This window comes from Amaranthus tricolor, chromosome 2 (genome assembly GCF_026212465.1).
Source record: "Amaranthus tricolor cultivar Red isolate AtriRed21 chromosome 2, ASM2621246v1, whole genome shotgun sequence".
Classification (NCBI taxonomy): domain Eukaryota; kingdom Viridiplantae; phylum Streptophyta; class Magnoliopsida; order Caryophyllales; family Amaranthaceae; genus Amaranthus; species Amaranthus tricolor.
In genome coordinates, this window is record NC_080048.1 from 36,745,016 (window position 1) to 36,758,286 (window position 13,271).

A 13,271-nucleotide genomic window follows, 5' to 3' on the forward strand; every position below is an offset into this window, starting at 1 on the left:
TTTCTGAATCCGTCACTGTGAGAAGAGAAGATAGACGGTAACTCATACATATAAAGAAATATAAGAAAAACCCTTCTACAAGAAAAAAACTAAATAAGTCATGAATTATGACTACAAATATTTTTTCACGATTGATGAATTATTCTTCATGATGTTATTCATGTGCATAAGATTTCCATTTCACGTTATTTACTTATTGTATCGTATGATTATATCCATAATCCATATATAGTATTTTTTTATTAAATGCAAGTTCCGCAACTTCTATTTTTTATATGATGAGAATATTTCTTATATTATTTTTTATAAGATGAGAATATTTCTTATATTATTTTTTATAAGATGAGAATATTTCTTATATTATTTTTTAAATATATCGTAAATCTGTTCAAGATTAGCCTAATTGTCCAAATATATTCCTTTAATTTAGTCTTTTACATTAATAAAAGAAGTTCCCTTTTTGCTACCTAAAGAAAATCAATTGATTTTCCTTCCATCTTTTTCTATTTTTTTTCAAGGTTAAACTAGTAAATCACTAGAGATAAGAGAAAAAACAGAATTAATCTTTTTTTTAGCGGATGATAATTAAACCCCGTTATAAGGCTAAAAAGAAAAATCATTAATTGCTATGTTAATGCTGACATTATTCTCTTTCCTTTCACCTTAATTTCTACCCTTTTCTTTTATTTTCTTACTTTGCTCCAATTAACAATGTCACGTTTAGAGATGTTCAAAATAAATTCGATGGTCTGACTTTTATCCGATTTTGTAACCAAATTCGACTTTCACTTGACTTGAAAAATAGATTTATAATCATTCAATAATTAAAGTGAATATAAAACCTCATTTTAAATTGATTCAAAACATCTACCTCAACATTAATCTAGTGATCTGAATGAACACTTTTAATCATATTCTGATTCTCTTATGTATAATTAGAACATACTTCATGTAAAGACTAAAGAGAATGGGTAAGTAAAAAATGTTCATAGATTTTAGAAAAATGTGTAAACGACTTCTTCTAAAACCCTGAAGTTTGACTAGTTCATCGAACTTCATCCATGAGATAAATGAATAAAAGAAGGCAATGAGGATAGTGGATAAGCAAGTTAAAGAAGAGAGAAGGAGAAGTGAAGGTAAAGGAGGATAGTTTGGGTAATTTGATAAGGTTAAAGGTAATTAAGTTAAGTTAGATGTTATTAAAATCATTGATGATCGAAATTCGGTGATATGGTTATAATAGATGTATTTTTTGATTTATAATGGCTATAACTCGTAAAAGATGAACTTTGCAGCGATAATTAATAAATAACTTAAACATTGTGGATATAATTTATAAATGATTCCATACATTAATAACAAAAAAACCTGTTTTCTTTTGGTAAAACTTCTCTATCAGTTGAGTGAACTCCTCATACAGTCTTTCAGGAATACAAAAGTTCATCTTTAGACTCATCATTCGTCCTATGATGCGACCTTTAAGTGTGATTTTCACATCGAACTATAATGGTAAGTTGACAACACCCAACATGTCAAAGAATTGTCTTGGGTTCAAATCTTATTTAACATGTAATGGTGATTATTGTACATCATTATCGACATTATTAGACTAAAAAGTACTACAGCTGCAATGTACACCATCTGCGCATATCGATTCTAAATTCTTTTTTGCTGTAACCTTTTCTGAAACCACCACATTACTTGGTCCAACTTTAAAATTATAATGAAAGTACCAATCTTAGCAGTTTTCAACGAACCTTTTTTCAATTAATGACCTTTATGACTTCTGAATGTCTCACTAAATGGATATCACACTGTTTACTCGGACATCTTACATTAGATTCCAATTTTTATTTTTTATTTTTTTGCAAATTATATAATTCTTCAACTCCTTCTAAATATCTAATATTATAAACTCTTTTTGAATTTCACTTATACACCTTTGTTCTATAATTATCTGTATTCATTTAGCAAAATATTTAATTATTCATAAACAATTATCCTAAAACACAAATATTTAACTATTCATAACAAACAATAAATCCTTAAAAATATTCATAATTAAATTATTCTTTCTAGCAATCAGTCTATCGATTATATTTGAGTCAGTAATTTTCCTATTCGTCGATAAATGATAGGAAAAAAAGTCTGTAATATAAAAACATGTTATGTATCAAATATTAATGTATAAATTGTCAAACATTGATGACATAAATAAAAAAGTTAATCATACAATATTACTAATATAATCTAACATAAATAATATAAAATATGTTATCAAACATTAAGAGACAAAAGTTAATGTATAAATTTAAAACAAAATAACAAAATAATGATAACATGGATGAGTTATTTGTATTTTTGATGTGTGTTTTGTTGAAATAAAACGAGATAAATTGATATTTTGTAAACTGATTTACGTTATGTTAAATATTTTTTATTAACGAATATTAATGGATGAGAAAATTTCAAAAATTCAAGACTAATAGACTTTTGGTAGAAATTTAGTTGTAACTTTCGACTAATATGTATTGGTAGGAAATTCAATCGAAAATTTAAAATTACTTTCGATTAGTCGGAAATTTCAGTCGGTATACTAATTAATTCTAGTAGTGAAAAAATGTTATATTTTGAGAACAACTACGTACATTACCGAATGCTTCCTAAACTCTAAACTATTACTAATCGAATAGTAATATTTTTCTTAAAATACGCTTTAACCTCATTCAATTACTAATACTTTTGCTACATGGTATACGCCCATACTCGAAGTTGAGTCCATCTTTAATTTAATGTTTTTATCAAAATCATTATTATTTAGAATTTTTTTTTTATATATGAGTTAAATAGTTTACAAAAGAAAGTTTATCCCCGAGATTAGCTATTTGGGTTAAAACAAGAACCGTAAGTACATATCTTAACCAACAATTTTATTTTCACTGCCTTTTCCCACTTCTCTCCGTGACGCTGTTTCTGTAAGTATTACTCAGTACTCACCGTCTTCTCTTTCCTCCGCTTCAGGATAGCCATGGCAGCTCGTATTGTGGCGGCTGCTCGTCAAGCTGCATCCATTACTCGGATCTCTTCTCAACAGCCTTTCCCTCATCTTGTTCAACGCCGAGGTCTCGCTGGTGCTGCCGGTAATTCTAATCTCTCGATTTCTTGTTTTCCGATTCGTTAATTATTTGTTTTTGTAGATTTGAATATTTCGATCTCGCTTTTACCTCCGCATTTTAGGTCTTGGAATTTGTAGTTGTAATTCTGTTGAAACACTTATCGAATAAAAAGTCAATCCTGATTGCATAATTGTTAGAAAATAGGGTTCAATATTGATTGGTGATCTTGCTTTTATTTCATGGTGTGAAGTAGAATTCGATAGAAATGTTATATATCGGAATAATGATTGGAGTACTATTATGCATTTTTTGATCGGTTTAGGGTTCGTATTTATGCTTAGATAAAGAATAATGTGATTCTCATTTGTTTCACGGGAATGGTTTTTGATAGGAATTCTTAACCTTTGCCTTTTTATTTGTTTTGCTACTTTGTAAAGTCCTAGAGTAAAGTTAGAATAATAACTCATTTTAATAAGTATTTTCAAATCTTTTTAATAAAAATATGCTTTATTGCGAAACTCTTATGATATTATCATTTTTTCTTGCTTTAACTGGTTGGAAATGTCATCCATATTGTCATCTTGCTGCTAGATATGGAAAGAAAACTTTGTTATTTTCATGTTTAGGACACATTATTAGTGTAGATTTTTGTTTTACAATGAAAATTATCTAACTGCTTTTTATTGGAATTATATAGATTATAACACTTTGGGATTGTTGCAAGTAGTTGTCATATACTTACATGTTTCATCAGTTTTGGGTTTTGAGAAAATCTTTGGTTTCCAATATGTCAAATACAAGAGAATAGGATCTTGTCTCAGTTGGAGCAAGTACCTCACGCAAAGTCCTAAAATCAATGTCGAATACAAGAGAATCGGGTCGGGCAAAGTCCTAAAATCGATTCTCACCTAGCCTTTCTCTTCCCTCAGCCTACTTTTTCTCTTCCCTCAGCCTACTTTGTAATCCAAAATATATACCCAATACATATTAAGTCATAGAGTGAGAATAAATACACAAGTTTTGTATGGAAGAAATTGTATAATAACTTTGTTTTTGTGAAAAGTTGCAACAAGGTGACAACTAATTTTGTCCATGGACGAGGTAGAAGTTTGGTTTCTTTTCTTCCTTGAAAAATATAGGTATCATTAGTTCATTTTTTTCACGTGAAATCTTGTTCATGCATTGCGAAACTGTTAATGTTAATACAATGTACATTTATGTTCTATTATGCTTGAGAAGTGCGTGCAATGTGTAGTCCCACTAGAATAGTACGATGCTGTGAAGGTTGTCAACTTCAAAATCATTATTCAGATAGTTTCTCACTGGACCTTTGATTTATTGCAGATCACCATGGGCCACCTAAGGTAAACTGCTGGCAAGAACCAATGAATCCTGGTAGCTGGAAGGAAGAACAAGTAAGTTTTCAATATGGATCATTATTTATTGTTTTGTGTAGACATGTTACAGAGCCTGCTTTGGTGATCTGTTTGTATTAAATTGTAATGATTTTAGAAACTATTTTATATTCTATGATGTTGGTTTCTTTTCTATTGGAGACTGTTTGATACACAAACATGTGATTGAGTCTACTTCTGTTAGCTATAAGCTTTCTTCAAAAACAAAATGTGGCATCAATATGTGTACATTTTGGAGAGTAAATATGTCGCTGCATATGTATAGTCTTAAAAAGGCACGGTGCAATGGCTCGTGAGGTGTTCAAATGAAAGGGATAGGTTGAAGATTGGGTTTGGAGCATGCTTACATTTTCGGGACCTTGTAGAACTTTTTGTGTTGGATCTTGAATACCTCGTTATTTGATCAAATACCCCAGCACGAATGTCTGCTCATCACGTCCAATAAGTAGCCATTAACTATTCTTGGGACTTTTATGTGAATATGTGATCGCCTGATCGTTATACCAATTGCCATCTATTAATAATATTCTGATTAGGCTGACAGATTGTTTGTAAGATGTTATGTACAAAAAATATTGATGGTTCCTACTTCCTGCCATGATGCTTTCTTCTTTCATGTCACCAGTTTAGGCCCGAATTCCACTTATAATCTTTTAAAAGAACTTTTTTGATTATCTTAGATAGTTCTGTTTCCATTTTTAAAAGCATTTGCCGTTTACTATGTGAAGGATGTAAGTATTGCTGACCAAGAAGCATTTACTATGTTGGATGTAGCATGATGCTGCATCGATATGCACCTAACAGTCTTAAAAGTGAAGTTGTGTGGTTTAAGGATGCCGAAGATTTGAATATTACCGTCATAGACATGCCTAAGTAGCACAATTGGTGTTTTAAGTTGTGTTCAGTTTCACAAGATTAGCTGTTTTTGGCGTACAAATTACAATCCAATTGGTAGAGATGATTTGGATATAAAAGAAATGGAAGTGCAATGAAAAAGTAGACCTTCCAATGTTTGGTTAAAAAAAAGTTATATTAGACATCCTTTCCAAAAGAAAACAAAGGGAGTAAGGGGAGAGGAAGTGTAATTTGATTTTGATTTTCTGGCAACAACTTTAATTTGCTTGCATCTCATTTCATTGTCAAAAAGAATTTGTGAACATGGTAGGTCAATTTCACAGACTAATGATATATTTGACATTTCATTGAATTTTTTGATGACTATTTGGTCCAGCATTCTTCCAAAGGGAACAGCACATGGAACTGCCAAAAATGAAAAATGAAAACATCAAATAGCAACGTTGGGAGTATACTAGATATTAAACATTTAATTTTGATATATAGCCCAAAGGGCTATGAGCTTCCAGTTATATATGCTTATCTTATATGACCATGGGTCAGAATTCAAGCTGAAATCTTGTATGTCTGCTGGAGAAAGTTTTTGATTGGTTTTTAGTTTTTGATTGGTTTTTAGTTTTTTTACCATATCTTTTGGTTGATAAGGTTTTTGTTTTGTCCTCAATCACTTTTCTATTGCTAATTAGCATTTAGTTATTAGACTGAAGAGGAGCTACTAACTCGAGAATATGTTTATGTAGTTTGTTATCGTCTCCCTCTCTGGATGGGGTTTGCTTATATTTGGAGGCTACAAGTTCTTTGCTGGGGGAAAAGACAAGAAAGAGGTATTTATATCTTTAATCTATATAGTCTACAAGGCTTTTTGAAGCTGAATTGGCAGAATTATAAGAACCATCTTGGCATATTATGCTGGCACGTCAAACATCTTTTTCATTGCATAAAGGAAACTTGAAAATTTTGAAATGACTATGTAGAGCAGAACCCCTTTCATCTCTATATAATATTAGTAACGTTGGTACATTACTATATGGGATTAGCCCAGCAAATTAGTCATTATTTGTATTGAGTAAGTTAGACTTGAGCTTCAATATAACACTTTATGAATAACTTATCAGTTATCACCAAGTAATTAAGTATAATTTATCTCAAGAAGGAGAAGAAAATTTTTTAAATCATGAAAGACAGTTGCTATCAAAGGTCTGTAGGAAACATCTTTGTTTTTACATGGGTAAAGTTGTGTTTTTGTGTACATCTAACCTTGCTTAGGTGCAAGCCTAGGTGGAAGCCACAAAATGATATTCGGGTAAATAAATGTTAGATGAAAGATAACTCAAGTTTTTTACTATTTTTTTAAAAAATGAACACAAATTATGTGTTTCTTTTTGGTTCTGTTCATATATACGTCTCTGATATTCCGACACTTATTTGCTGCAATACTGTCTTATATATGATCTATTAATTCTTGAACAACTTTGCTTCATTCTCTCCAGAAGGTGGCAGAAGCTTCCCATTAGAGCATTTCTGTACCGCGAGATGCATTTGCAATAAAGTCGTCAATCAAATCTGTTCAACCAGGTGGATATCCTTTGGCATTCCCATTGTTGCTGATTATCATGGCTTTGAAGCGAATGAATGTGATGAAATGCATATTTTGACTATATTCTAAATTAGTGTTGTTTCCCCTTGATTTCAAATTATAACTTATTTTGTTGATACTGAGGATATTACGCCTCTACCTGTTTGATGCTACTTCATCTGACAACAATGGATTGACGAATAATACACATTTTTTCTAGCTCATGGATTGTTTTGCTCGTGTCTCAAGAGGCTTATAGATCAGTTGTGCTTAGCTTAGCGAACGAATTTTAAGCTATTTTGTGCTTTCTGTAGGATAATTGAGGCTTGGGGTTGTCACTTATGACTTAAGAAAAATTAAGTCTGAAGTGGCAGTGGTTTTGACCTTAGAGTAGAAAGTAGTAGTATCTTATATCTATTTGATCTTGAAGACAAAAGTGACTGGTTTTCTTGTGCTAATTTTTGAAACTAATAGGAAAGCAACAATCACTTTTTTTTGGGATTATAGGGTAGATGTTACTTGTTAAACTTGTGATCTTAACCGAGAAAAATGGTACTTCAATCGAGATAAGATTTAATTCTCAGTAAGGTGGGAGAGATGTTACTTGTTAGAAGTTTTAACAAAAATTTAAAACTAAAAGTTACTCGAGGATATATTGAAATATAAGTAATCTGAGGCACTATCTTGCAGAAAAAAAAAATTAAGTAAGGTGTGTTTGAGAATAAATAATTTATTTTAAATTGTTGATTTCAAAAATGAAATCACAAATAAAGAAGGAAAAATTAACTTGAATAATTCAACATTTTTATGATTTTTCTACAATAATCACACTTATTGATTAACCATGAATAATCCCAACTTTAGAAGGTAATATCCTAGAGTAAACTCGGTAACCCGATGACTTGTTATAGCAATTTTATTTTTTAAAAAGGGAAATTTCACATGGTAGCATCTAGTTTTCCTGAAACGCCAGTGGTAACACTTTTGTAAGATTTTTCCACATGATAGCATCCAGTTTATGAACTATCTAACTATCGTAGCATTTTTCGTTAAATTCTTGTTAATTTCTATTTAATACATCATTTTGTAAGATTATTCCACATGGTAGCATTCAGTTTTTGCTCTCAAATATTTAATTCACCATTTAACGTTTAATTCACCGATTAAATAATCAAAGCCCTTAAATGTTGTAACAATTTTGTCATTCAAATTATTGGCATTATAAAGTTCAAAAGATGCATTACAAACACTAATAAATAATTAAAAAGGCGTATTTTATAAGCTCAAAAGGTTTATTTCATATGTTCAAAAAGTGCATTCCGAGCCCTAATACATATCTACTTAATTGTTACAACATTTAAGGACGTTGATAAATTAACTGGCGAATTAAACGTTAAAATGGTGAATTAAACATTTGAGAGCAAAAATTGGATGCTACCATGTGGAAAAATCTTACAAAATAATGAATTAAACGGAAATTAACAAAAATTTAACGGAAAATGCTACGGTAATTAGCATAAACTGGATGCTACCATGAGGAAAAATCTAACAAAAGTGATACCAATGGCGTTTCATGAAAATTGAATGCTATCATGTGGAATTTCCTTTTAAAAAAAAGATAAACTAAAACAGAATATTGAAAAAAATGTGAAAAAATATTTTTAAAAAATATGATTTTTTTAATTATTCAAAATTTTTTATGTGAACTTTTAAAATTTTCTAAAATATTACATGAATTTTCAATTTAATTTTTTGGTGAATTACCTACTATTGCAGACAAATACACCCTAAAATTAAGATTATTCATAGTTAATCAATATGTGGAATTCTTGTAAGAAAATCATGAAAAAATTTGATTATTTTAGGTAATTTTCTAATAAAAAATTTGAAGATTACAAAGTCTAAGGACTAAGAAGTAATTAACAAATTTTCAACTTTAACCACTTTTAAACAATGATGAAATCGACTAAAATCTAAATTTATTTAGTTTTATTATTTGTCAAGAAATTTAAACCAATTCCAAATTTACAAATAAAATCAACGGAAGAAACTCAACTATCAAGTTCATTTGTAGCAGTCAATTTGACAGTACATCAGTGTTTTCTCTCTTTTATAAGACTGCAAGTCTAATCACACTACCTTACTAAACATTTTTACACCATTCTAAAGATATCATCCAAGATAATAAGTACATCCACAAAACATTCCAAGCTATGGTTATCTCAAGTTTCATCCCCGGAATCCATCTCCGGTTCAGACTCCGAGTATCGATTCAAGTCGAACCCAAATTTCATCTCTTGACTAACCAGTTCAGCAAGATCAGGCCTGTTTGCATTTCTATAAGCATTCAAAATGGCATTCAGTAAAGATTCGTTGGCTTCCATATCTTGATATTTTAGCTGACCATAAATCCGCTTTACTCCTTCGACCATGTTCGATTTTCCATAGCAGTTTACGAGATTAATATACGTAACAACATCAGGTTCTAACCCTTTGTCTTGCATCTTCATGAACTGATTCAACGCCTTATCAGTTTGTCCACATGCTCCGTAAACATACATTGCTGCGTTATACACGAACGCATCAAGGTATACCGCGTCTGCAAATGCTTTTAACGATTCAATAGCATGAGAATGCAACCCGACAACAGAGTAAACGCACGCTATGACTGCTTGCCTTGCGTAAGGCTTCCCGTCTTGGAAAGACGTTTTGAGCTGCAGGATTGCTTCACTTGGTATCCCACCCTTTTTCAGTACTGTGAATAACACTTTGAAAGTCCCGGAATCAGGCAAGATTTTTCGGGTTATCATCTCGTATAGCAACTCTCCGCAACTTGCTAGCTGCCCATTCGCAGCATAGCACGCCATTACCTTGGAATACGACGGGCAGTCTTTGAGTAGACCAGCCTGTATCATTTCTTCGGCAACTTCTGCAGCTTCGTCAAGCATGCCCATGTTCTTGTACAAGTTCATCATGGACGCAAAAGTAATGCCGTCTGCTAATCCTTTTAATCGCAAATCATCGAATATTACCTTGGCCTCGGAAACTATTCCGAGATCAGCATATAAACTGATCATACTATTTGAAGCGACTACATCAGGACCACCCTCCAATTCTTTCACTAACGTGTACATTTCTTTAGCCCCCTCTACGAGGCCTCCCCTACTATACGCTTTAATAAGGGAAGTCAAGATTATCTGATTTACGGGAATTCCATCATCACCCATCATCTGGTAGTAGTTTAATGCTTCTTTGATTCTTCCGGCTTCGGCAAAGCCATTGATCAAAGCCCCATAAACGATTTCATTTGGTTTATATCCATCCTTCACCATTTGTCGGAAGGTAGCGATAGCATCAGATAACACGCCTAAACGTACAAAGCTAGCAATCATAGAAGAATACGTCTGCATATGCGGCTTCAATCCAGCTTCCTTCATCTGTGTCAAAATTTCCTTAGCTTGATCCAACAAATCCCCTCCTAAAAACATTTGTATAAGTGAATTATATGTGCAATCGTCTGGCCAAGTTCCGATATTCCTCATGCTCTTATAGACTGAGAAGGCCTTCTCATAAAGCCTCGCCTTGCCAAATGCTTTGATCAGCACATTATATTCCGAAACATCCTTCTTTGCTCCCTTTACGTCCCTCTTTGTATAGAAAACGCCCTCAGCTTCAGCCCACATACCTTTCTCGGCATACACATCCATAACTGCTGCATAAGTCTTCGACGACAATCCTCCACCCGACATGTACTTCTCGAGAAAGATTCTAGCCTGCTCAAGCAATCCCTCATTTACATACATCTTAACAATACTAGGCACAGAATGCTCATCAATACATTTATCGTACATCGCCATCTCTCGAATCACAGCTTCAGCTTCACTAACCATCTGCTTCTCACACAGCATATGGAGTACAGCTCTTTGCGTAACCACATCCGGGAAAAGTTTAACCTTTCGAATTTTCCGATACCATTGCAAGGCAGCATCAATATCTTCGGCTTGAGCATGAAGGGAAAGTAAAGTATTATAAGTTTTCGTATCGGGTGAGATTCCCCTTTCCTCCATCTTTTCGAGCAAAGCTTCAGCCTCCAACAAATGGCCATGACTCCCACAAATATGAATGAGAGTATTAAATGTAATTATATCAGGTGCCACCCCAGACTTAAGCATCTCTGAAAACACATCGGCTGCATCGTTCAAACGACCAGCTTTTCCATATAAATCAATCAACGTGTTATACGTCGCTGAAAGCCGAGGCTTTCTAGCAGTATGTTCCGTCTCTACAATATCCTTGTTCGAAGTAAAGTACCTACCCCCTATCTTAAACAACTCGGTAGACAAAAAATGCTTTAAACTAATCGATTTCAACTTAGATTGTGATTGAAATTCATGTACATCACCCAAATCTAAACCCTCCAAATCTATCTTTCCATCACACCAATCTCTATAAAATCCATCAGCCCTATCGAATTCCCCGGCATCTTTAAGCACCTTAACAATGGTGCTCATAGTTACCTCATCCGGGAAAATTCCTCGTGCCTTCATATGCTTAATCCACATAAGAGATTCTTCAACAAGACCAGCTTTACCATATACATCAACAAGCATACTATAAGTATTATTACTAGGCAGAACCTTATCACTTGCCATTTGAATCCAACATCGCCTCAATTCATCCCATCTTTGTGCTCGTCCAAGCTTTTGTAACACCACATTATAATGAATAACATTAGGGATATAATCCTTTTGTAATATCATCCAATAAAAAATTCTCAAAACTCTCTCCCAATTCCTTTGTTCTTTCAGTATAACAGTCTGTTCTTTGGGGCTTAATTTACCCACATAACAATCAAGGGTTTTCTCTAAATCATCTTCAGATTCTAAAGACTTCAAAACTGAGGGTAATATACCCCCATATCTCTTCTTCTTCCCATTATGAAAAACGAGGGTTTTCGAGGGTAAAATCGATGTGTTTGAAACACATTGAAGCTTAAACCCTAAAATAAACCTTGACCCAGATAAGATTTGCCTAGGATAATCATGAAATGAAGCAGAATTATCGATAAATAGCACTGTTTTTAATGAACTCTGACGATGAAAACCATTAAATCCTAAAGAAAACCATGGAAGCTTATAACAAGAATGAAAATTTTGGAACTTACATGAGTTATAGATGTCGTTGTAACCCAAATCCTTTGCAGAGTGATAATGAAGCGTCATTCAGCACCACAACCAGATTTTCGTCAGAATTTGCTCAGAAATGAAGTTGAATTCAGAAGGGTGTAGCTGAATAGCCGCGGATATGCAACTTACAACTACAGTGGTTGCCAAAATGGTTTTGAAGTTCACCCTCATCTGGAAAAGAAAATTTGAAATAGATAAAACATTTATCAAAAAAAAAAATAAATTCGACTCTCTAAAGCTAGCTTCGAATTAGTTATATTTACTAAATGCGAACAAAGAGAAAATGTCAAAAAAAAGTCAAAAAATTTGTTCGCAGTTAGTAACTGCGTACAAAGAGGAACCCTGGTCAAACTTCCTCAAACTTTTGTTCGCAGTTAATAACTGCGAACAAACCTCTTAACTTTTTTTACCTTTTCTCTTTGTTCGCAGTTAGTAAGTGCGAACAAACCTGTTCATTATTTTGACTTTTTTCTTATGGCTGGTGGTCAAACTAGTTAATTAAGTCTCTATATATACTAGAACCTTATAACAAATTAGCATCCAAAGGTAAGGGACTTTATCACTCAAGTTGATTGTTTAATGCTATTATTGATTTTATGTTTAATGTATAAATTTTATTATTGAATTTACTTAATGATTCTAAATAGAGTTATTATGTTATTTCATTAGTATATCTCAAAGCCTCAATCAATGGAAGAGCTATGTCATTGTGGCCATGAAGTCGAATACGGTCGTGATTGGATCAATTTTGATCGTGGTCGTTAATATGTTGCTTGTCCACTTTTTCCAAGATGAAGGTTTGAGATGCACCTACTTTAGGTGGGTTGATCTAGAGGATACCAAATGGCAAAAACGCATCATTATTAAGCTCGATAAAGAGAATGAGGAGCTTAGAAACGAAATAGATAACTTGAGAAGGGAAACAATTAATAAGGCGCGTAGGAGTGAAGAAACCGAGAGGATATTGAAAAAGTTTAAGAAGCAATCTTAGGTTGTAATGGTTGTAAGTCGTGAATGAACTATGTATTTGTAATCGTTATTAATGAAATTATGTGGATTTTCGGCGTCATTTGCCCTAATTTTGTGAGTTGTTTTTGTTTGATATGTTTTCAATAAAGGCATA

The 13,271-nt window shown here is 32.6% G+C and overlaps 2 protein-coding genes across 4 annotated transcripts; one reads left to right on the top strand and one right to left on the bottom strand.

The window, feature by feature from the left end:
* The first annotated feature begins 2,908 nt into the window (after nt 1-2,908).
* On the top strand, nt 2,909-7,186 carry LOC130806733 (uncharacterized). 2 transcript variants are annotated; one of them, XM_057671927.1, is made up of 4 exons: nt 2,909-3,140; nt 4,461-4,531; nt 6,127-6,210; nt 6,877-7,186. In XM_057671927.1, the coding sequence occupies exons 1-4, from the start codon at nt 3,029-3,031 to the stop codon at nt 6,898-6,900; spliced, it is 291 nt and encodes a 96-aa protein (XP_057527910.1). In that variant the 5' UTR covers nt 2,909-3,028; the 3' UTR covers nt 6,901-7,186. The 2 variants fall into 2 exon arrangements, with proteins under 2 accessions (XP_057527910.1, XP_057527911.1); XM_057671928.1 differs by having other exon boundaries at nt 2,921-3,140; nt 6,880-7,186.
* Nucleotides 7,187-8,929: 1,743 nt separating this feature from the next.
* Nucleotides 8,930-12,351, bottom strand: LOC130806335 (pentatricopeptide repeat-containing protein At1g73710). Of its 2 annotated transcripts, XM_057671362.1 has the most exons (2): nt 12,127-12,351; nt 8,930-11,993 (listed from the first exon to the last, which is right to left on the bottom strand). In XM_057671362.1, coding segments are annotated over exons 1-2 (2,811 nt in total). In that variant the 5' UTR covers nt 12,129-12,351; the 3' UTR covers nt 8,930-9,184. The 2 variants fall into 2 exon arrangements, with proteins under 2 accessions (XP_057527345.1, XP_057527344.1); XM_057671361.1 differs by having other exon boundaries at nt 8,930-12,344.
* Between the last annotated feature and the right edge of the window lie 920 nt (nt 12,352-13,271).

Excerpts from the sequence above, each read along its gene's own strand:
- LOC130806335 (XM_057671361.1), bottom strand. The coding sequence starts at position 12,184 with ATGACGCTTCATTATCACTCTGCAAAGGATTTGGGTTACAACGACATC.
- LOC130806733 (XM_057671927.1), top strand. The coding sequence starts at position 3,029 with ATGGCAGCTCGTATTGTGGCGGCTGCTCGTCAAGCTGCATCCATTACT. Across the intron at positions 4,532-6,126 it reads GTAGCTGGAAGGAAGAACAA|TTTGTTATCGTCTCCCTCTC; the intron begins GTAAGTTTTCAA and ends ATGTTTATGTAG. Across the intron at positions 6,211-6,876 it reads GGGGAAAAGACAAGAAAGAG|AAGGTGGCAGAAGCTTCCCA; the intron begins GTATTTATATCT and ends CATTCTCTCCAG.